The sequence below is a fragment of the Chiloscyllium plagiosum genome, chromosome 23, assembly GCF_004010195.1.
Source record: "Chiloscyllium plagiosum isolate BGI_BamShark_2017 chromosome 23, ASM401019v2, whole genome shotgun sequence".
In the NCBI taxonomy this organism is placed as follows: domain Eukaryota; kingdom Metazoa; phylum Chordata; class Chondrichthyes; order Orectolobiformes; family Hemiscylliidae; genus Chiloscyllium; species Chiloscyllium plagiosum.
The window spans coordinates 28,561,110-28,586,294 of NC_057732.1; the positions used below are offsets into that span (position 1 = coordinate 28,561,110).

Sequence of the window (25,185 nt, forward strand, 5' to 3'; positions counted from 1 at the left end):
GACTTGAACCTGAGTCTCCTGGCTCAGAAGTAGGGACACTCCCACTGCACCATCAGAGCCTTTGTGCTGGTATAAAAATTCTTCCCTTTCATCCGTTTCAGCCTGTTCTAATCGCTGTACCTTATCATTCTCATTCTTCTTCCTGCCAATGCACAATGGGAGAAGGACCAGAAAATTTGGAATTCCAACTCCTGGCTCTTTATTTAAATGAAATGAGAGTTTTCTTTTAGTTGTTTGTGGGAAGAACCAAGTAATTTTATTGAGTTTAAAAGCATCGATTTTGAGGCAGAAAGTCCTGGCCAGAATAAATAGTTCCCCTGTTGAAATGTGACAGAAAATCAAAATTTACATGGACATTCAAGACTATTACTTTTTGTAAAATTGTGAGCGGCATTCTCCATGAATGTTGCTTCAGTCTGTTCCCTATATCCTTCCTTTCATTATGACGCTGGCATACAAAGTGCGACAGTGCAGGTACTAAGATCGAACTGTATCCCACAGAGATAAAATGTCAGACGTGCTTTCCCTGAATGTGATAGACTGTTTGCAGATTCCTTCCTCTCGGGTTATTTTACTGAACATGATTTGCATTTTGCAGTACTTGTTCGATGAATCAGACATAGTGAATGCCTGTCAGCCTTGATCCATCATTGAAGACTCAGTTATAATTCAATTCCTACAAACCTGATCTCCAAACGAAAGGCAGTAACTTATATTTAACGTGATGTTAACAGCAAACTGCATAATAGGAAGTGGAATTCCTATATAGATGAATTGTTGCTCCAGTTACTTGTCTCAAGAAGTTAGAAAGCTTGCTGCCTTCATTATTTTTGAATTAGTTACTGGAAATATAAATGTTCACCTGGGTAGGATGAAAAGAAAATTGCATTTCTACAATACTATATCCCTCAGATGTCTAATCGAACTTAACAAGCAGGGAGTTCATTTGAAATGCAGTGACAATAACTTGGCAAGCACTTTGCTGTTCCCTTGGATCTTGCAGTGTACAATGAGTAGAATGACCGATTAATCTGGTTTTGGTGGTTGTGTTTGAGAGAAGAACTTTGCTCAGGTCTAATTCATCTTAGATCTTCCTAAATAATCTTAGTCTGTTTGAAATATGTGATGGACTCTTTAATATCTATCTGAATCTCTGCATCATTTGAAGGTCTGCATCTCTAATAGTCCAGTACTTTGCTGAAGTTAGAGTACTCAGTACACATTGCATTCCTGAAATGAACTGCAATTCTTTGATTCAGAGTTGTCATCAAATAAACTGAGCTGGAAGCTAAAATACTCATACCAGAGTGATGACAATGTTAAATTGAATCAAGTAGCCCTTCCTTACAAGTAGAAGGTACAATTAATGGGCAGGGGATCTAGGTAACTACTGGTTGCCTAATATGTCAGAACAGGAAATTAAAAATATCCATGAAGTAAAACACTGTTTGAATTTCTAGCATTCCAGATTTCCACTGTGAATCTTATAAAGAGGAGGTCTCAGATTAGGTTTCAATTGATGAAAACCTCTGTTTCAAGGTGCGACTTTCAACTGACAGATTTTTAAAAAAATAATCATTTTGTGATACGTGGGTGGCACTGGCTGGCTTAGAGTGTTACCAGGTTGTGTAACTTTAATATTTGCCAATTTAAATGTCTAGTCATGACTACAATTAAGAATCAATTGCCATTGCAGAAGAGTTCCTCTGAGCTTGCTGCAAAGAAATTATAAACCCAGTGCATGAAAAATATTTAAGATCTCATTGCACTCACCCAACCTATCCCATTCTTTTCCAGCAAATGCAAAAATTAGTCTTCGAACAAAATAAATAAAATAATTAAAATAATTAAATAATCTGTGAGGTAGGTATGGTGGGAAGGGTATAATACATTCTACCACACTATCACTGCAACAGCATTTGGAGAACACTGCAAATTTCTAACATTATACAGTGAAAATATGACTGTTCTCTTCAAAACAGTATTTTTGTAATATGTGGTTGCACAAATGTGTTGTTATCATACATAATGCATATGTACTTATGAAAGGAAAGTGCAGCTGAAGCTATGTACTCCTTGTTTGTGTAAATGAAATTGGGACTTGAGAATGGAGGCAAATAACTACAAAGGTTTTTCAATGTTGATACCTTTGGCTTTTGATATCACAGGTTACATCAGGTCTTCGGTCATTACAACCTTCAAATGAAATGGAAAATAAAGTAGTTGTGACTTTTGAAAAAATCATCGAGAGTAAAAATGTTTTTCTTATCAGTGCGGTCTCACAATGGTAAATTTTGACTTTTAAATCTTAAAGTGAAATTACAGTGGCCTACAATAGCTAGGAGCCAAGTGGTTCCACAAATTAGGAATCAAATGTAGGATTTAAAGTTCAGGAAGCTGTGCAAGTTCACTTTGTTAGATGTATCATTAAAAAAGGAGAGAGAGAGAGAGAGAATTGGATGAATACTTGGAAGCAAACAACTTAGTGTGATGAAGAAAGTGCAGTGAGAGGGACTAATTGGAAAGCTCGACCAAGGAACTGAGAAGGCATAATGGATCATTTGGCCTCCTTCTGTGCTGGCTGTTTGATAGAGGAGATTAATCACTGATATTCACAATGGTAGAGTTCAAATACTTTGGAAGGACAATTTAACAGTTAGGAGGTAGGAAGTGACTTCTTCCTATCAAAGAATATGTGATGAAAGAAAGTCTTTGAAACAAACAGTCTAATGATACTTAATGGTGGTCTTGGCAAGAAAAGTGATTGAGTGATTTGGTGAAGAGAGACTGGTGAATTGCTCTGATAGAAGGAGACAGATATATTTGTCCTCATTGACTTTCCTGTCCTGTAGTAAAGTTATGCCTGCGTATATTTAGTGTTTGCTAGAGAAAGGGTGCACAGATGATTCTTTAGAATGTCTCCAAGGATAAGGAACTTCAGCTTTGTGGATTGATTAGAGAAGGGTTTTCTCCTGAGAGAGGAGGATGATGGTTCTGGGAGAAGAGAAGGTTGAGAGGAGATTTGTTACAGGTGTTCCCAGTCATGAGGGGTCTGGAAAAAATAGACAGAGACAAATGCTTCCTGCTGCAAGAAGGATTAGGAACCAGAGGACACTGATTTAAGGGGCTTTGTAAAAGAAGCAATGGTGACATTGGGAAAATATGCAGCAAATAGTGTGGAAGTGGAATACATTGCCTAAGAATGTGGTGAAGATAGTGTCTCAAAAGAAAATTGAATAATTATATTCACACAAGGTCACACCTTGAGTATTGTGCGCGTTTTGGTCTGCACGTCTGAGGAAGGACATTCTTGCTATCGAGGGAGTCCAGCGAAGATTCAACAGACTGATTCCTGGGATGGTAGGACTGACATATGAGAAAAGACTGGTTCGACTGAGCTTGCACATGCTGAAATTTAGAAGAATAAGGGGAGAATCTCATAGAAACATAGAACATCCTTGTGGGACTGGACAGGCTCATCGTAGAAAGAATGTTCCCAAAGTTGGGGAAGTCCAGAATTAGGGGTCACAGTCTAAGAATAAGGGGTAAGCCATTCAGGACTGAGATGAGGAAGAATTTCTTCACTCAGAGTTGTGAACCTGTGGAATTCTCTCCATGGGAAGCTGTTGGGGCCAGTTTGTTAGATATATTCAAAAGGGAACTGAACATGGTCCTTGCAGCTAAAGGGATCAAGGGGTATGGGAAAGAGTGGGAATGGGACACTGAAATTGCATGATCAGTCATGATCGTATTAAATGGTGGTGCAGCCTCAAAGGGCTGAATGGCCTACTCCTGCACTTAATTTCTATGTTTCCATCTTTCTATATGAAGAGAGAAAAGTTTCCAGAGCTACAGCAAAGAGACCGGGAGCAGGATTATCTTGCTGGCTCTTACATAAATCTTACAGCGGTTCAAATCTGTACAACCCGAAATGGACCAGATGAGTTGTTCTTGCAGAGAGCTGGTATAGGCACAGAGGTTTTTGTGGCCTCATCCTGGGTTGTAACCTTCTATGGTTCATTTCATCTTATGAAATTACAAACTGCATTAATAAAAGGTTATTTAACTATCAGCTAAACACAATGTAGGAGCAAATACTGCAGATGTTGGAATCTGTGCTGTAAACAAAAGATGCTTGAAGGTCATAGTGGGTCAGGCAGCATTCATGGAGAGAAAACAAGCTAATGTTTTGAGTCTCGATGCACGGATGAAGAATCTCCAGCATTTTGTGTTTTCAGTATTTAATTGCCAGCATTGCTTTCTTTAAACGGGTTTAGTCAAAATGTAGTTGAGAGTGTGGTGCTGGATAGACAGCAGGTCAGACAGTATCCGAGGGGCAGGAGAGTCGACATTTTGGGTCAGAGCCCTTCATCAGGAATCACTTGACACAAGTATAACATGAATACTTCAAATTCTGTATGACCACACTGATGTACAGAGAAGAGAATTTGGAAAAAGGACTTCAAATTTTCATTACTGATTCCTTTATCCACTGTAGGGTGACTTATCAAATCCATTCTGAGACTGATATGGAATGATTTCTTGCACTGGTTTGCAACATTTACAATTAACTAAGTGTTGCAAATCATCTCAAATTAACCTAAGCCTAGCATGAATGATAAACAATGAATGTAGCCCTCTACCCTCCTTCATTATCAATATGCTTATCTATGGTCATTTTTGTAAGTTGGTTTATTGATTTACAATAAAGCATACTTCCTTATTTAATGACGTTTTTTTAGGTTGCATTTTTGATCAGTTTCTTTGGTAAATTCTGTAGATTTATTGGACGTTTCTTTAATCAATAGCTCCAATCAAGTTCAATCTTTTGTTTTACTTCCAGCATCGCCATGGGTTGATCTAACAAAGACTGCCAATAGGATCGACTTGTATGATGTTCGGAGAAGACCATGGTAAGTGCTGCTTCAGTGAGGGGATGTAGGCATTTGGCAAGCTAGCATGTGTTGCCCATCCCTGCTTGTCCCTGACTGGTTTATGAGACCTTGTCTATAGGCAGTTAACCTTAATAATGTGGGTCTGGAGTAATGTATAGACCAAACCAAGTATCTAATCGAAAGGTTATTAGTGAGCTAGATGGATTTTTATGAGGATCAAACATAATTGTCATGGTCACCATTACATAGACACTCTTACAATTCCATATTTTGTTAAATTAATTTAAATTACATCAGCTGCCATGATGGGTTTTGAACCCTTCATCCCTGTGCATTAGCCTCAGCCTCTGGTTTTGTCATTCACTGATGTCACCATTGCTGTCGTGAAATCATTTAATAACATTTGTAATGACATTAGTCATTGGCTTCCATCCTGGAGCACTGAATGCTATTTATAAAAAGGTATAAGAAAGTAAAAGAAATATTTGAGTTGATACAGTAAACTTAAAAGTTAGAAGTGACTATCCATAGTTATCATATTGCTATGATTTTGAGGGAGCCCAGTAACTTTAAAAGAGAATTTCAAACTTTCAGTTTCACATTTTAAAGTAAACTGTTTACACGAGCTAAACAAATTAAATGCTGCTAACTTAACACTAAATTTCATAAAATGTTTAAACTATAAATTTTAAAAGCATACCAGGACACGCCCCATTTTTAGTTTATTTCCATCTGAGAGTTTCCCTCTACTTTTTAGGATTTTGAGGTTTTCTCCACTTCTCTTGGAACCAAACCAAGGTGAGCTACAGATTCCAGGCAGTAACTTTGATTCTTCTCAGTGTTCCTGCTATTCTTCAAGCTGTGAGATTTCTTGGGATCCTTCTGCCAGCATCCTATAATGTGGCCAACTGCTTAAGCAGCTCATGATCATGGACATCCCAGCTTCAGGATTGGCCTCACTACTTTCTTGTTCAGTGACTCCAAAATCAGAAAACATCCTCAGTTTCTGATGGCTTTTTGCTCATGGTCTACAGCTCCTGCCAGATTTCTTTCCTTTTGCTCATCTCTAAGCTACTTCGTGGGTCCAACACCAACTCCTATTTCTTTGAGATATCATACAAGGGAAACCCAGGGACACAAAAAGCTCCCTGTATCTATCTATCTATCTATCAGCAAGCAACATGGCCCACCTGGGATGTCCCAGATGTAAATTTCGACTAACTAACTTTATCTGCCAAAAATCACTTTGATTCTGGGGTCCAAAAATTTATGTCTCCAGAATAATTGCAATCTCGACAGAATCACTGGTTCCATTGTCAAGCTAAAAAAAAGACCACTTTTTTGTTTATTGTTTCCCTCTTCCAGCTCTGACTTCTTAAAAATACACAGGCTGTCCTTTGAATTACAGTTACTCAAGGTCTGTTTATTGGTCTCCTAATCCAAGTGCTTCCATTATCATTCATCTAAAACGTGCCTCCAAACATAAAGTTGCACTCCTAAAACATGAGTCTCATTTTCACAACGATATTCATCGTGAACTGTAAAGATAAGAACAAAAAGAGTTTTTATTCACTTTGATATTCTGTTTCTTCATTCAACGCATCGACAGTCTGAATATACAGCTCTAAATGCTGATGTACATGTTTGGTAGAGATTACTTTGAGCAATTGCTTATCAGGAGCTAACATGTACAGGTATAGCTGCTCACACAGAGTGCCAAAGTGGTGTGTATTGTCATGTTAAGTTCAGAAGCTGTGCCAAGCCAGTTTCCTTCATGCTTTCATTAGCTGATAGAGTTTGTTGCAAAACCTTGTCAGCAAATAAAGGAAAGTGCAAATGCATGCTCATAATAATAAGGTGGATGTGATTTAATCTTTTAATTGCTTAATTATTTAATGCAACTTCAGCTTCGCTAATGCAGCTCAATTACATAACAATAACCTGAGCTAAAAAGTTTTTAAAATTCATTCCTGGGATATGAACATCATTGGCTGGATCAGCATTTACTATTCATTCCTAATTGCCCTTGAGAATGTGCTCAGGAGCTGCCTTCTTGAACCACTCCTGTCCATGTGCTGTCAGAAGATCTACATAGCTGTTAGGGAGGGAACTCCAAGATTTTGACCCAGAATTTTCAAGTCTAGATGACTAACGTGGGGGGCAATTTGAGAGTGGTTGGGAATCCCATGTATCTGCTGCCTTTACCCTTATATACGATAGTGCTCAGGAGTTTAAAAGGCAAACGAACTGTGGATGCTGTAAATCAAAGACAAAAACAGAAGTTGCTGGAAAAGTTCAGCAGGTCTGTAGGATCTATGAAGAGAAATTAATGTTTCGGGTCCGGTGACCCTTCCTCAGAACTGAAAAATAATGAAGAATGCTTCAGCCTCACTATTATTTTGACAACAAAATTAATGGGGCTGTTATCTCTCTGTAGAAATGGCAATATAAGTGACCTCCATGGAAATTAGTTTGCAATTGAAAAATATTGTATCTCTTCCTGCCATCCATGGGTTTTTTTTTATGTGGTATTGATTTTATGTTTCCCAGTCAGAAAGTAGGATTGTTGACCTGCTGTTTGACCTGTGTTAACACAAGTTAACATTCAACCTTCCAAACATACTTTTAAGTTTGTTCATGGGATGTGGCCTTTGCTGGCTAATCCAGCATTTATTTCTCATCCCTAATTACCCAGAAGATTAAGAGTCAACCACATTGTCTCTCAAAGTAATAATGTAGATTACACCAACATGTATGAAGGAGTATCAATGACTTGGCATATGCTATTCTCCCATGTAGGGAACCATCATTTCTTGCTCTATTTCTCTCATGCCTCCTCAACAATGAAGGAAAAACACTTCATTTAAAAAGCTTTATGTTCAGCAGGGTGTATTAGTTTATAGAAATCCATCTTACAGTCTCCTTCAGTCTATTCAGAATGGTTGTCTAATTGAAGCAATGAGAGAATGTCAGTAAATTCTGTTGCTTTGTCGCAGTTCAGTCATTAGACTGTACATTTGTCATATAGGAGGTTTTGTGGTTTCTGATGTGTGATACCATGTATTTATGCATTAGGAGTAGAATTAATACAAGCCGGGCAGCAATTGCCTGAATCCTCACAGCCTGATACAAAAATAGCATCCTGTCCAGGGTGACCAAAAGAGAATGAAAATAAACAAAAAAGGCAAAATATATTTTTGACAGTGAAAGTATAAAATGAAACGTTATAACTCAGAGATAGTGAAGGTATATCTGTCAATGGAATGTCCAACATGCTTCTTTTCTGCCAGTTTCTATGAGATTTGTGTGGGTGAAAGTGTAGAAATCTGCAGGCATTAACCATTAATTAATGCCTTGCTAAGGTGTGAGTGTCAATCAAATATAATGAACAACCTACTTGGGCCACCTGAGACTATATTGGCTTTCTGCCACAGTGCCACGTTCTTTGTCTCACAACCGCTCAATGGATGCTTTTTAACTTATAGTTTGGATTTCTGTGAAGCATAAAAATGTTGCTAGGAAATCTTATGCAAATTGCATTAGGATCTGGAGCAGAATGCCTGACCTAGTCATTTTAATTGCACAGTATGTTAGAACACATTAGTATACCTACAGTGAAAAATATCACATTTAATTACAGTACTCAAACATAATTTTGAGTTATTTGGTTAAACATCTTTTTTTAAACCATTTCATAGACCTAAGAATTACTCTTGCTTCAGCTGCTTAAGAAATTAAAATTCTCAAACTCCTGGGATGGAAGATGCAGTATAGGCAGTGGTGACCTTTCATTGTTATTCAATCTAATATTAAGACAAATGCATAGATCTCCAGCAATGTACAATATAGAGAAAAGTCATAATTAGCAGTTTGATGCACTTTTGAGGTTTTGCAGTCAAAGTTTGTTTTGTAATGTGTTTTGAGTCAAATATCTTTTTTATTTATTCGTGGGATGTGGATACTGCTGGCTGGGCCAGCTTTTATTGCCCATCCCGAGTTGTCCTTGTGAAGGTTGTGGTGAGCTGTCTTCTTGAACCGCTACAGTCTGCCCTAAAATTCAGATGAAAGTTACCTTAAAGGGGAACTTGAAAGAAAAGGTGTAGCATGTTTCAACTGATGAGTGGCATGCTTGATAAAACCTCTTAATTCTAGACTCGGTAAGTAAGAAGAAATTGTTCATTAACAGTTAAAACAATTGCAAAAAAAAAGTTTACTGAAGAAGGAAAAGTGCAAGCTAGTTTAATACTTTCTGAAGATTTTCTGTTTGGCCCTCAAACACACCTTGTAAGCATTCTATCCCCTTCTTTTCTAAGAGTGGTTTAGTCAACTGATGCAATAGCTTTGGTGTTCACAATCAGAAAGTTATTTTAATCATGTTGACCAGGTTCTGTAGCAAATAGGGGAACTGAGGGTTACATTCCACTAATATTCTGCTGATGTATGTGCACTACTGGAATGTGGGATAGGGCTAAGAGAAATCAAGGTGTTGTTCAATGTTGCCATTGATACACACAAAGTTGAGACCGCTTGGATTAGCTATTGGTCATGAGCAACACTTTCAAATATATCATCTCCTCTAATGTTACCTTGCTGAGCACTTGTTGCTGCATATTTCTGATTGGCAGCTATGATGTTCCAAAAGGAGACAGCCCAGGAAGTGTAGACCCAGTTTCATTCTGTAATTATTGCCTTTTCATTACAGTGAACCAATTACCTGCTTCTGTAGCAACAGTCGCACGAATTACCATCAAATCTATTTGGCACCTACAAATAATCAAATTTGTACTCAAACTGCTTCACCGGAGATTGAATTATATTAGTTTAAACTATAATTATCTTTGAAATTTGACTTAAATATTTGCACCATGGCAAAATTAACTGACTTCTTGACACCTGTTATGACATGGGGTAAACCCTCCTGCTTAATTTAAACCAGCAACACAGAAAAGATTTATCCTGTGCAGTAATCTGTAAAAGTTTGAGGTGAAGCACTATTTAAAGTACAAATTTAAAACTTTATTTTTTAAAGTATAATAGAGAATAATTAACTAGCAACTATTTACAACTCCTCCCTCTAACCTATCTTTTACCTTCCCCTGTATAATATTAGCCAGATAAAACTCCTGTTTAAGATTTACTAAACAAAACTTTTTATCTCAAAACCAGGCACATTTCTGTTTTCTCTGTATTCCTGTCTTCTTCTTGGGCATTCTGCTTCACATGTTACTGATCGATAAAGGTACCTTTTAAGAGAGCTATTTTTGGGCAGTCTCTTTACATGCTGGTGGCTTAGCAGTTGTCCACCCAACTGTTCAATTTTCCCTGGTCTTGTACTCCCAAAGCATTGGATTGTGTCATTGGCTCTTAAGATTGTCAATACACTAAATTCAAACTGGATTGGAGTTTGGTATTTTTCAGGGTACAATTTAAACAAATCTGTTTTTGTCTCCAGGCAACCAGCTACCCTAACTGCTGGACCAAAAGGTTACATTATATCTTTTTTCAGGACACTTGGTCCTGTGTCAGGCAGTTCTGTTGCTTTTAACTCTCTTTTTAAGGTACAGTGTGCCCATATCTTCATAACACATCCTAGGTGGATTTGTTAGAGTGGTGATGGCTGATGTGATACAGACGTTGAGAGTTTGCAGAAAATGTCACCAAACATTTTCAAGAAGGTCAGAGGCACCATCTGAAATTCTCAGCTTAGATATTGAGATTGTTTCTTTTTGTTACATTATTTTTATGAGACTCAAAGAACACAATGGTATGAAGGCGGTTATTGCTGTTTTGACCTTCACAGACTTATGGAAACATTTTAGAATGAAGAACCAAGTGTATTTCCTGTTGGAGAAAATTCTGAAGGATTGAAATAATATCCACTTAGAAAGGCATGGGTTAATTAGGGATAGTCAACGTGGCTTTGTCAGAGGGAGGCCTAACAAATTGTTAGAATTGTTTGGAAATGTGATCGACTGTATGGATGGGGAAAGTTCAGTTTACATGGATTTTAGCAAAGATTTTTACAAGGTCCCACATGGAAAACTGATTGAGAAGGTTAAAGGACATGGAATTAAGGAAAGCTTGATGAGATGGATCAGAAACTGGCTGAATAATAGGTCACATAGGGTATTGGTAGAAGGCTGTGTAAGTGACTATTGCCTGGTGTCCAGCAGTGTACCACACGAATCAGTACTGGGACCCTCATTGTTTGTTACAAACATAAAATATATAGATGAAAATGTGGGCGGAATATTAAACAAATTTGCAGGCGACACAAAGATTGGTAGAGTGATTCATAGCAAAGAAGATCACTGTAGGCAACAGGAAGATATAATGGGTTGAGCAGACTGGTGACAGATGATATTTAACCCTGATAAGTGTGAGGTAATCCATTTTGGAAGAAACCAGATTAGGGAGTATTTAGTGAATGGCAGTACACTGGGTAGCTTAGAGGAACAGAGGGTGATTATTCACAGATCCCTGAAGTCGACAGAGCATGTGAATAAGGTAGCTAAGAAGGCATAAGGGACACTTGATTTCATCAGTCATGGCACAGAGTATAAGAGCAAAGAGGTAATGTTGGAGTTGTACAGAGCATTGGTCAGGCCACAACTGGGGTACTGTGTGCAGTTCTGGTCACCTCACTGCAGGAAGGATGTGATAGCACTTGAGGAGGTCAGAGGAGGTTCACCAGAATGTCGCCTGGGATGGAGAAATTGAGCGATAAGAGACTAGAGAGGCTTGGATGGTTTTCTTTAGAGCAGAGGAAACTGAGGGGGGACATGATTGAGGGGTATAAGATTAAGAGGGGTGTGGGCAGGGTGAATAGAGAGTAACTTGTATGAAGGGTCAATGACGAGATGGCATCATTTTAGGGTAAGGGGCAGGAGATTCAGAGGGGATTTGAAAAAGATTTTCACTCCGCAGGTGTCAGGAATCTGGAATGTACTTCCTGGGAAGGTAGTGGAGGCTGGAAACTTGGCAACCTTTAAAAAATAGTTGTATGAGTACTTCAAATATCATAACATTCAAGGATATGGGACAAGTGCGGGACACTGGGATTAGCACACATTTAGTGGTAGTGATGTTGGTGCAGACTCCATGGGCCGAAATGCCTTTTCTGCACTGTATGAATCTACGTATTCTGGTCACACTGATTAATGCATCACAACCGACTCCTCCCACCTTTATCCTTCTGGGCTGCTTCCCTGGTTGCATGGCCCATGGTTGAATGAACCCTTCCAAAGGCAATTCCATGAACTGTTAGAACCAGGCTATTTGCAATAATTAGACCATAAGAAAGTTTTACCCCAACGCCTTCACTAAACATCTGAACCCTCATCCGTTTCATCATCTTGCTGACACCCTACATCAGTTGAGCTTTGACCCAGTAGCTCAGTCACCTCAGCTGTCTGCAGGGTTAATAAGGGAAAAGTATTGCTTTTAATATTGGTACATTTCCACAGATGGTTTAGCTGCTTATGGTTCTGTATCTACATACACTTCCACCATGTGGCAAAGTGAAGGACCCCTGTGTATCTACCACCTCTGAGGCCCAGAGATTTAATAATGCTAAAAGTGTAGAGGCTAGTATCCGAGCTGAGTCAGTTAAGTTCCATTCATGCTAACCTTTGTATGTGAGAGGAAAAAACAATCACATGATTTTGCACATTTGTTCAGCTGGACATTTTAGGGTCAAGCCAACCACACTCCACACTTTGTGCCTCACAAGAAAATGATCAGATTGAAAATGCAACATTTCTTTATTTATTCAAGGATGTGGGTATCATTGGCTAAGCCAGCATTTGTTACCCATCTGTCATTGCCATTGAGACAGTGCTAGTGAGCAGCCATATTGAACCATTGCAGCCTGTCTGGTGTGGGTACACCCCCACAGTGCTATTAGATAAGAATTTCCAAGATTTTGACTCCGGGATGGTGAACGAACAGTGGAGGATTCTGTCATGGTAATATTATTAAATGTTAATTGCAGATGGTTAGATTATTTCTTGTTGGAAATGGTCATAAGACCATTGTGGTGTGATAATTACTTGCTAATCATTAGCCCAAGCCTGAATATTTTCCAGACCTTTCTGCACACAGACAGAGGCTGCTTCGGTATCAGACAAGTTGCAAATCATGCTAAACATTATGGAAGCATCAATGAATATCTCCACTTCTAATCTTATGATAAGGAAGGTCATTGATAAAGCAGAAGATAGTTGGGACTACAATGCTACTCTGAGAAACCAGGGAAGGGGGAAGACCGAGGAATAGTGGTGAAATCACTGACTAATAATGCAGGGGTCCAGGCTATTTTTCTGAGGCCATTAATTCAAATCCCACCATAGAATTGAAACTCAAGTGATAAAAAAATGAGAATATGAATCTAGTTTCTGTGCTGGTGACAATGACCGATAGTGTACCTTAATGTAAAAACCCATCTGGTTCATAAATGTCCTTTAGGGAAGGAAATCTGCCAACCTTACTTGGTCTGCCTGACGTGTGACTCCAGATCCACTGCATTGTGGTTGATTTTTAAAAGTCCTCAGAAATGGTCAACCACACACTCAGTTCAAACACAGTCAGGGCTAGCCAGTAAATCCTCACATTGCCAATGCTGTTCCTATCTTATAAAGAAAAAGATGCAACTCCTGCAGCAATGCTCTGGGACTGAGATAGAGTCATACAGCATGGAAACATACTCTTTGGTCCAACTCATCCATGCCGACCAAGTTTTCCAAACCAACCTAGTCCAACTTGTTTGCATTTGGCCAATATCCCTCTAAACATTTCCTATTTATGTACCTGCCCAAATGTCTTTTAAATGTTGTAACTGTAACTGAATCTACCAATTCCTCTGACAGTTCATTCCACATACCAACCACTCTGTGTGAAAATGTTGCCCCTCAGGTTTCTTTTAAATATTTTTCCTTTCATCTTAAAAATATGCCCCCAGTTTTGAACACACCCACCCTGCAGAAAAGACCTTTGCTCTTTACCTTATCTAAGCCCCTCATGATTTTATAAACCTCTGAGGTCAACCCTCCAGTTCCTACGCTCCAGTGAAAAAAGTCCCAGCCTATCCAGCCTCTCCTTAAAACTCAAACCCTCTAGTCTCAGCAGCATCCTGTTAAATTTTTTTTGAACCCTCTCCAACTTAATAATATCATTTCTATAGTAGGGTGACCAGAACTGTGTACAGTATTGCAAAAATGGCTTCACCAATTTCCTGTACAACCTCAACATGACTACTCTTATATCAATGATTAGATTAGATTAGATTACTTAGATTAGATTACTTACAGTGTGGAAACAGGCCCTTCGGCCCAACAAGTCCACACCGCCCCACCGAAGCGCAACCCACCCATACCGCTAACCTAACACTAAGGGCAATTTAGCATGGCCAATTCACCTGACCTGCACATCTTTGTGACTGTGGGAGGAAATCGGAGCACCCGGAGGAAACCCACGCAGACACTGGGAGAACGTGCAAACTCCACACAGTCAGTTGCCTGAGGCGGGAATTGAACCCGGGTCTCTGGCGCTGTGAGGCAGCAGTGCTAACCACTGTGCCACCGTGCCGCCCACCATGGTCTGTGCAATGAAAGCATGGGTGCTAAATGCCTTCTTAACCACTATGTCTACCCGTGACGCAACTTTCCAAAATCTATGTAGCTGAATGCCTAGGTCTCTCTGTTCAACAATACTCCCCACTGAACAACAACTACAACCATCCTTTTTAGTATATGTTACTCCAAACAATTGAATGTTTACCCTTGAAACCTATTGACATAAACTAAACCTTCAATTTCATCACTTTCCATTAAGACTCCCTCTGAAAATCCATCCTCTTGGTATGTCTCCAGCTCTCCTTTCACATCCTGCTTGCATTCCTCCACATCTGTCCTTTTATCCTGCTGTATCCATCCAGCTCTGCTGCATACACCTTGGTCGGTGAATAGCGTTCTGTGATTCATGTACCAGGGCACCTGATTCCCTCTGAAATATTTTTTCATTTGTTACATTTTTGCCCACACCTAACTTATCTGTATCCCTTTGAAGACTCCTTGTGCGCTTTTCAAAATTTAGTTTCCTGCCTATGTCTGTGTGCTCAGCATTTTTAGGAATAACAAATTTGGTCCCTTCATCCAAATCCATGAATATAAATTGTGAATAGTTGAGGCCTCAGCACTGATCCCTGTAGCATGCCCATTATAACATCTTAGCAACATGAAAATGACCCATTTATCCCTACTCTGTATTCTCTGTTGGCTAATCAATTCTTTCTCCATGGTAATATATCACAACCTACACCAGGAGCTCTGATTTTATAGAAGTGCCTCTGAAGCAGCACCTTGACAAATACCTTCAGGAACTCTATGTAGAGCATTCCCATGTGTACCACTTCGTACACATTGCATTTTTTTTCCGAAGAACTCCAATAAATTAGTCTAACATGATTTTCCTTTCACAAAACCATGTTGACTGTACCTTACTGCGTTGTAATTTTCTCAGTGTCCTGCAGTAACTTCCTGCATAATCTTACCAATTTTCCTGTGACAGATGTTAAACTTTCTAACCTGCATTTGCTGCTTCCTGTCTCCCTCCTTTCTGAATAGAGGAGTCATATTTGCTACTTTCTAGTCTAATTGGACCCTTTTCAGAATAGTTTAAATTTTTCAGAATTCCCTGCAATGTTTCCAAACTTGACTGCATCACTTTGAGCTTGACTTGAAGTGTGAATTTAAACTGGAAAATCTAAGATTCCTCAGTTATTCATAGATTAATGTCTTGCTTCATGGATCTCAGTTTTCATAATTAAAAAATATTAAAATTTACAGTTCCTGGTTTTTAGGATCATTATCAAACCAAGTAATCCAGAAATTTAAAATACGTATCATTGTCCAGCATGCATCACAATTTTTAGCAATTAAAATTGAAAATAAAGTTCACAGTTCCTAATTTAGCCAAATAAGTGAGACATATAAAAGTATACTTACGTTATATAAGCATCTGTATAATATCAGAACAGAAGGCTTCTTTAAGAATACATTTCATCATAGTAGCACATCCAGGAGCACTTAACACAGAAGTGTGATATTGAATCTCAATAGGTGAAATTAAGGCACACTTCTAAGAAATTAATGGGTGACTCATATAGGGAGATATAGCTGGTTGAATTTTGACCTAATAGTGCTGGATTTTAATAATAGAGTTTCATCTAGAAACATCCATTCCACTAACTGGATCTACATTTGCAACATAACACTTTGTATAAAACACCAGGTCAGCTCGTGCTACTCAATCCCTTTGATTTCTGCTTCTGTGTGGGAATCTTCTTCGTCCAGCGTTCATGGGAGATATCATCAGTTGCTACAAATACTAGCATTTAACAGTGTGTTTTAAATGAAATTAAAGCTCACTGCTATTGTTTAAATTTTGGAGTTTTGCAAGATCAGGTTTTTGTTTTAATTTAGTTGCAAAGTAACATTGCAGATAATTGCAATTTATGTTATTAGAATTGATAGAATTAAATTTTCCTTTCTTAAGAAGGTAATTTAAATGCTATCCTTGCTATTCCCAGGCTGCTGCAATACAATTTCAGGGACAATTAGCAAACCGCCATGACAAATCTTATTCATTTTTTGCTGCTTCTTGTGGGAGAAAGTGAGGACCACAGATGCTGGAGATCAGAGTCGATGAGTGAGGTGCTGGAAAAGCATAGCAGGTCAGGCAGCATCGAGGTACAGGAGAAGTGATGTTCCAGGCATAAATAAGCCCTTTGTCAATTCTCCTGCTCCTCGAAGCTGCCTGACTTGCTGTGCTTTTCCATTACCACACTTCGTGTTGCTTCTTGTGGGTTTGGACTGGGGGCAATTGAGAAATCTGTACTTCCCAATTTGAACACACAGACATTCTCCAGTGAGCTTTTAAAATAGGCTTAGACTCAAACAGAGCTTTTGTTTGGTTGTTTAAAGCTGGAACTTGCTGAGGGGCAACATAGTTTAATAAAGTCAATGGACGTTTTATTTAAAATCATTAAAGGGATAAGGGTGTCACTGGCTAGGTCAGCATTGTTTTGTACAATCAAGAGTGCAGTGGGTCTGCAGTCACATATTAGGCCAGACCAGGTAAAGATGGCAACTTCCTGCCCTATTGAACATGAGTGACCCAGATGGGTATCAAGAAAAAACAAATACCTTAGTGGCACGGTTGCTCAGTGGCTAGCACTGTTGCCTCACTGCGCCAGGGTCCTGTGATCAGTTCCAGTCTCAGGTGACAGCGTGGAGCTCACACATTCTCCCATTCTCTGCACAGGTTTCCTCAGGGTGCTCTGGTTTCCTCCCACAATCCAAAGATGTGCAGGTTAGATGGATTGGCCATGCTAAATTGTCTGTTGTGTTCAGGGATGTGCAGGCTGGGTGGATTAGCCATGGGAAATGCAGAGTCATTGGGGGTGGGGGCGGTGGGGGAGTTTTGTATGGTGGGATGTTCTTTGAAGGGTTGGTGTGGGCTTGGGATGAATGATTTGCTTCTACACTTTATTCTATTCTATGAAACCCCCTCCCTGGGACTTAACTTGTTGCTGCCCAATTTTCTGCCACCTGAAAGACTGTTCCCACCTGGTTCGAGGGCAAGTGGGGGTGGCCGGGTGGAAGATGAAGCCTGGGAGCTAAAATTGCCTCAGCCTTGACCTGCTGATTGTCCTAGTTCAACCTTTCTACCTGTTTCCAGGTTTTATGATATTGTGAATTAAACAACATGAGACACAAGCCTTGTGTAATTGCAGAGGAGCTATTTTTGGCACTTAATGCTTGCATGATTTATCTAAACTTGAGGCTGTTAAAATTTAAAATTTTATTTGGTGATTTATTGTTTGGTGCCATTTGCTATTTATTTAAAATGAAAGGCAAAATAATTATCAATAACTGGGCCTGTAGATTGTTAAGGTACAAAGATGGCCTTTAGTAATGTGCTCTTCCCGTCAGATGTGGGAGTTTAGAAAGTGTTTCCATGTTACTGATGACTATGTTTGCAGGAAGTGCTTAGTTGCAAATCCTATCAATTTGCATGGAGCGGCAGCTAGAGGCAATGAGGAATTTGCAGGAGTTCGGGGTGTGATGGATGGCTGTTACATAAATTTAGAAAAGCTGCAGATACAGTCAGGTAGATGGGTTACATTCCGGAAATTTAGGAGAGGTAGGCAGGTACTGTAGGAGTCAAAAAGTGTGGCGCTGGAAAAGACAGCAGGTCAGAGGGATGGGGCTGTAGTGAAGATCGCTAGCAATGTGATAGGTGGATGAAGGTGGGGGATGATGGTGATAAGTCGGAGTGGAGGGTGGAGCAGATAGATGGGAAGGAAGATGGACAGGTAGGAGAGGTTCAAGAGGGTGGTGCTGAGCTGGAGGGTTAGAACTGGGATAAGGTTATTTACAATAGCACAACAAAATGGCTTCAAGTTATGATTTGACACTGTGAACCTGCATTTCTGCTTTGCTGAGTTAGCTAAATTAGAAGATAAAGCAGACAATGGTGTCTTCATAAAATGAATCATAAGACAGTAACTGACCACTTGAACTGACCTTGAACTGTGAGTATGAGATGATGTGTGTGAGACAATACCATTTCCCATGAAATACCATTGGATTAAGCTGCTGTCAATCATGTCACCTTATTCCATTTGATTGGTCTTTCTTTGTAATTAAGGCTGTACTGTCTCTTAAAAAAAACATATAAAAATTGCTTATTGTTCAATAGTAATTGTGCATATTCTCTATGGAACACAGAAACTTTTAACCTGTGTTGCTGGACAAATCTGCGCCAGGCTGCCTTGTTTTATTAAACTGGTAACCTTGCTTTAAACAGACCATACTCCTAGTGATTCCTTTGACCAATCATCTGGACCCTCCTGGGAATCCAAATCTTCAAGGGGAAGGGAGATGAGGAAACTGGTGAAATTGGCATTGATGCTATGGGATTGGAGAGTCCCTCGGTGGAAGATGAAGTGTTCTTCCTCCAGGCGTTGGGTGGCTAGGATTTGGCAGTGGAGGAGACCCAGGACTTGCTTGTCCTTGGCAGGGTGGCAAGGGGTGGGGGTGAAGTGTTCAGCCCCAGGGCGGTGGGGTTGTTTAGTGTATGTGTCCCAGCGACGTTCCCTGAAAGGTTCCGCAAGTTAGCGTCCTGTCTTCCTGATGTACAGGAGACCACATTGAGAGCAACAGACTCAGTAGATGAGGTGTTTGGATGTGCAGGAAAATCTCTGCCAGATGTGGAAGAATCCTTCGGGGCCTTGGGCGAAGGTGAGGGAGGAGGTATGGGCACAGGTTTTACACCTCTTGGGGGGCAAGGGAAGGTGCTGGGAGTGGAGGGTAGATTGATGGGAATCATCGAGGGAATGATCTCTGTGGAATGCTGGTAGGGGTTAGGAGGGAAATGTATCTCTGGTGATGGGGTCTGATTATAGGTGGCAGAAATGGCGGAGGATGATGTGGTGTGGCCGGAGGTTGGTGGGGTGAAAGGTGAGGACGGGAGTGTTCTATCCTTGTTGCGGTTGGAGTGGTGGGGTTCAAAGGTGGAGGTGCGGCAAGTGGAGGAGATATGCTGGAGGCCATTGTTGATCGTGGGGGAGGGGATATTGCAGTCCTTGAGGTAGTAGGCCATCTGGAATGTTCTGGAGTAGAATTAATCCTCCTGGGAGCAGATGCTTTGGAGGCGTTGGGAATAAGGGATAGCATTTTTACAGGATAGGGGGTGGGAGGAGGTGTAGTCCAGGTAGCTGTGGGAGTCAGTGGGTTTGAAGTAGATCTGTGTTGAGTCATCACTGGAGATGGAGAGGTCCAGGAAGGGGAGGGAGGTGTCGGAGATGGTCCAGGTGAACTTGAGGTCAGGGTGAAAAGTGTTCGTGAAGCTGATGAACTGTTCAACCTCCTCTTGGGAGCATGAGATGACGCCAATACAGTCACCAGTGTAGTGCAGGAGTCTCATATGACTATCCCCATCTCAAACGAGTATGCATTTTTGAAAACTGTAGGGGTGATGGACTCTCAGGGGAATATAGCACTGACAGTTAGATTTCTGGTATCGAGACTACCTCTAATGTAACGAAGGGTACACCAGATTCTAAGTGATCAATTGTGATAGGGGATGCTCCAGTCAGAGACACAGACATACATTTTTCTGGCTGACAAATGTCAAAATGGTGTTGTCTCCCTGGTGCCAGGATCAATGATATCTCAGAGAAAGCGTATAATATTCTCAAAGGGGCAAAGGACTAGGAGGAAGTCATTGTACACATTGGAACTAATGACCTAGGAAGAGAAAAGGATGAGATTCGGAAGAGAGAATATAGGACATTAGGCAGGAATTTACAAAGTAGGTCTTTGAGGGTTGTAATGTCTGGATTACTCCTGGTGCCAGTGAGAGTAGGAACAGGAGGATAGAGCAAATGAATGTGTGGCTGAGGAGCTGATGCAGGGGAGAAGGATTCATATTTTTGGATCATTGGAATCTCTTCTGGGGTAGAAGTGACCGGTATAGAGGTCACTTTACTCTTCTGGGGTTGAGTGTGCCTGACTTGGAAGGGACTAATATACGACCGGGGAGATTTGCGAGAGCTGCTAGGGAGGCTTTAAACTATAAGAGGGGTGTTGGTGGGACCCAGTGAGAAAAGAGATCAGTCTGAGACTGGTGCATTTGGGAAAAGAAGCAAGTCAAACTGTCGGGGAAGGTAGGGACAAAGCAGAGAATGAGGTAAGACTGATAAAATAAGTTGCATTTCAATTCAAGTGGTTTAACTGGTAAGACAGGTGAACTCAGAGCATGGTTAGAAACATGAAACTGGAATATCATAGCAATTACAGAGGACCTCGATTATCCGGCTTTCAACTAACTGAAATTCGGATTATCTGAACAAGATCGCAAGGTCCCAATGCTCGGCTAACAATGTTATCCAGGATTCGACTAACCAAACAAAATACTCCTTGCCCGTGTCCTTTGGATAATTGAGGTTCCTCTGCACAGAGTGGCTCAGGGATGGACAGGACTGGCAGCTTAATGTTCAAAGGTATACAAGCAATAGGAAGGATAGAAAAGGGGGCAAAAGAGGAGAGGCAGTGGACTTTTTGTTTCGTGATAACATTACAGCTGTACTTAGGGAGGGTAGTCCTGGGAATGCATTCAGAAAAGTTGTTTGAGTGGAACTGAGAAATAAGAAAGGAATGATCATCTTATCGGGAGTGTATTATAGATTGCCCAATAGTCAGCAGGTAATTGAGAAACAAATCCGTAAGGAGGTCTCTGTTATCTGTCAGAGAAATAGGATGGTAATGGTAGGGGATTTTGACTTTCCAAGCATGGTCTGGGACTGCCATACTGTAAAGGGTTTAGATCGAGAGGAATTTGTTAAGTGTGTACAAGAAAGGTTTCTGGTTCAGTATGTGGATGTACCTACTAGAGAAGGAGCAAAACTTGACCTACTCTTGGGAAATAAGGCAAAGCAGGTGACTGAGGTGTCAGTGGGGAACCACTTTGGGACTAGTGATCATAATTCTGTTCATTTTACAATAGTGATAGAAAAAGATAGACCAGATCTAAAAGTTAAATTTCTAAATTGGAGGAAGAATTTTCAAAAGTTGAATAGGGATGAATATTCAGAGGTAAAAGGACAGCTGAAAAATGGGAAGCCTTCAAAAATAAGATAACAGGTGTCCAGAGACGGGATGTTCCTTTTAGGGTGAAGGGCAAGGCTGGTAGATGTAGGGAATGCTGGATGACTGGGGAATTTGAAGTTTTGGTCATGAAAAAGAAGGAAGCATATGTCAGGTAAAGACAGCAGGGATTGAGTGAATCCATAGAAGATCATAAAGGCAGTGGGAGTATACTTAAGAGGGAAGTCAGGAGGGCAAAAAGGGGACATGAGATGGCTTTAGCAAATTGGGTTAAAAGGAAGAATCCAAAGGGACTCTACAAATACATTAAGGACAAAAGAGTATCTTGAGAGAGAATAGGACCCTTTAAAGATCAGCAAAGCCACCTCTGTTTAGAACTGCAGGAGATGGGGGAGATACTAAACGAGTATTTTGCATCAGTGGTTACTGTGGAGAAGGATATGGAAGCTAGAGAACTTAGGGAAATAAATGGTGGCATATTGAAAAATGTCCATATTGCAGAGGAGGTGGTGCTGGATATCTTAAAATGCATAAAGGTGGATAAATTCTCACAACCTGATCAGGTGTACCCTAGAACTCTGTGGGAAGCTAGCGAGGAGATTGCTGAGCCTCTTGCTGAGATATTTGTATCATCGATAGCCACAGGCGAGTTGTCATAAGACTGGAGGTTGGCTACTATTTTAAAAAGGTGGTAAGGAAAATCCAGGGAATTATAGACTGGTGAGCCTGACATTGGTGGTGAGCATGTTGTTGAAGGGAATCCTGAAGGGTGACATTTACATGTACTTGGAAAGATGAGGACCAATTAGGGATAGTCAACATGGCTTTGTGTGTGGAAAACCATGTCTCACTAACTTAACTGAGTTTTTTGAAGATGGAACAAAGATGAGGGCAGATCAGTAGATGTGATCTATATGCAGTTCAGTAAGGCATTTAACAAGGTTCCTCATGGTTGACTGGTTAGCAAGATTAGATCACATGGAATACAAGGAGAACTACCCTTTTGAATGTAGAACTGGCTTGAATGTAGGACAGCAGATATAAGCTGCTGATGAAGAAGTGGTGCTTTGAAAGCTAGTGCTTCCAAATAAACCTGTTGGACTATAACTTGGTGTTGTCTGATTCTTAACTTTGAATGTAGGAGACAGAGGGTGGTGGTGGAGGGTTGCTTTTCAGACTGGAGGCCTGTGACCAGCAGTATGTCACAAGGATCGGTGCTGGGTCCATTGCTTTTCATCATTTATATAAATAATTTGGATGTGAACATAGGCAGTATGGATAATAAGTTTGCAGATAACACCAAAATTGGACGTGTAGTGGACATCAACAAAGGTTACCTCAGAGTACCATGGGATCTTGATCAGATGGGCCGAGGAGTGGCAGATGGAGTTTAATTTAGATAAATGTGATGCGCTGCATTTTGGAAAAACAAATCATAGCAGGACTTATACACTTAATGATCCTGGGGAGTGTTGCTGAACAAAGAGAGCTTGGAGTGCAGGTTCATAGCTCCTTGAAAGTGGAGTCACAGGTGGACAGAATAGTGAAGAAGGTGCTTGGTACGCTTACCGTTATTGGTCAGAGCACGGGGTATATGAGTTGGGTTGTCATTTTCCGGCTGTACAGGAGATTAGTTAGGCCACTATTGGAAACCAGCATTCTGGTCTCTCTGCTATAGAAGGAATGTTGTGAAACTTGAAAGGGTTCAGTAAAGATTGACAAGGATGTTACCAGGGTTAGAGGGTTTGAGCTATAGGGAGAGGTTGAATAGGCTGGGGTTGTTTTCCCTGGAATGTTGGAGGCTGAGGGGGAACCTTATCGAAGTTTATAAGAAAAGAGGGGCATGAATAAGGTAAATAGACAAAGTCTTTTCCCTGGGGTGGAGGGTCCAGAACTAGAGGGCATAGGTTTAGGGTGAGAGGGGAAAGATTTAAAAGGGACCTAAGGGGCAACATTTTCATACAGAGGTTGGTGCATGTATGGAATGAGCTGCCAGAGGAAGTGGTGGAGGCTGGAACCATTACAACATTTAAGGAAGGGTTTAGAGGGACATGGGCTAAATGCTGGCAAATAGGGCTACATTCATTTAGGATTTCTGGTCGGCATTGACCAGTTGGACTGAAAGGTCTGTTTCCATGCTGTACAGGCTTATGACTCTGTAACTAAATATCAGCTAAGATATAGCAAAATAGATAGTGAATGGGGACTGAAAAGTTTGTGAGGCTTTCCTGTGTTGTTGATCCCAACATTCACCAGAATGACAGAAAATGAAATAGAGGATTCAAACCTTGCCAATAACTCTGGCAACTAGTTGGTTGATATAATACTGGGATTCTTGATTACAAGGGATGTGCTATGTGTTTGAGTGCTCTGCACTCGTATGTTTGCAGTAGATTTCACAGTGTCAAATTCTTCTGATTCAGAGTCATTTAACTGGAATGGGAGTGAGGGACACTCTGATATGAAAGACAGTGGGAAAGTTTGCCTAGACTCAGTCAGGACTCTGAGTTGCAGGGTCAAAATGGGGTTAAAGTGAGATGTAAGAAAAACTCAGGTGTGATAAAAAATAGGAGCCTGTGGAATCTGAACCTCTCTCCCAGCGTGCACAATGTATTTTCTGCCTGTGAGGATAGGATGAAACCCAGCAAACCATCAGACAGTAACAAACACTACATTGGACAAACAGGCAGAAAATTAGCCACCAGGATACATGAACCATCAACTAGCCACAAAAAGGCGTGACCCACTCTCACTAGTATCTTTACATAATGATGAGAAAGGACACCATTTTTACTGGGGCAACACATCTACCCTAGGACAAGCCAAACAGAGACACGTGCGGGAATTCCTGGAAGCATGGTATTCCAACTGGAACTCTCTCAACAAACTCATTGACTTGAATCCCTTTAGCAACTTCTGAGAAAACCAAAAGGAAATGACATCACCACAGGAAATGATGTCATCAACCCAAGGAAACCTAAACACATAAATAAAAAGCGGGCCATACCACCAGTGCTTCATTCAGAGGCTCACTGATGATGTTACCTAGTATGGTGATGAAATGTCTGAAACCGAACCTTCCAGGTCAGCAAGTAAACCTAAACCCAGAACCTCAACCTGAGTTACAAATCTTCTCAAAATTCATGAAAGCTGATGGCTGTTAGAATGACAACCATAACATTAACTGTGGTACTTTGGAGCAGGAAATGGTTCAAAGGAGGGAACAGGAAAATGTAATATGGAAGTTGTAATGGATTCAGTAAACCCTGGACACTGGTATCCTTTGTAAGCAGGATCTAGAGCACCATGTAGTACATTGCCCAACTAACACCAGGGTGAAGGAGTTACAAATCACCTTGAAAGAATATTGGAGAAAGAATTGAAGGAGTCAGTTATTCTGATCCATGTTAAGACCAACCGAAAAGTTCAGAAAGTAGCATGAACCAAGAGTGAAATGAAAATAATAACCGCCTCAAATGTTTTTGTCTCTGTAAAATTCCTGAGTGAGGCTAAATTTAACATTGTGATGAACAAATCAGGGAGGTGAGCATCTGACTGAAGAAGTAGAACTATGTTGGCAAAGAGGTACAACTCTTTGAATCTGGACTGGGGCTAGAATC

General features: G+C 40.5%; 1 protein-coding gene across 10 annotated transcripts in view; it reads left to right on the forward strand.

Moving 5' to 3' along the window:
* The window catches only part of LOC122561717 (voltage-dependent calcium channel subunit alpha-2/delta-1), a 661,591-nt gene that overhangs the window by 394,583 nt on the left and 241,823 nt on the right, over nt 1-25,185 (forward strand). For all 10 annotated transcript variants that reach the window (XM_043713760.1, XM_043713766.1, XM_043713767.1 and 7 more), the window contains one exon: nt 4,844-4,913. In XM_043713760.1, coding sequence (XP_043569695.1) covers nt 4,844-4,913 — 70 coding nt within the window. The remainder of the gene's footprint in view (nt 1-4,843; nt 4,914-25,185) is intronic.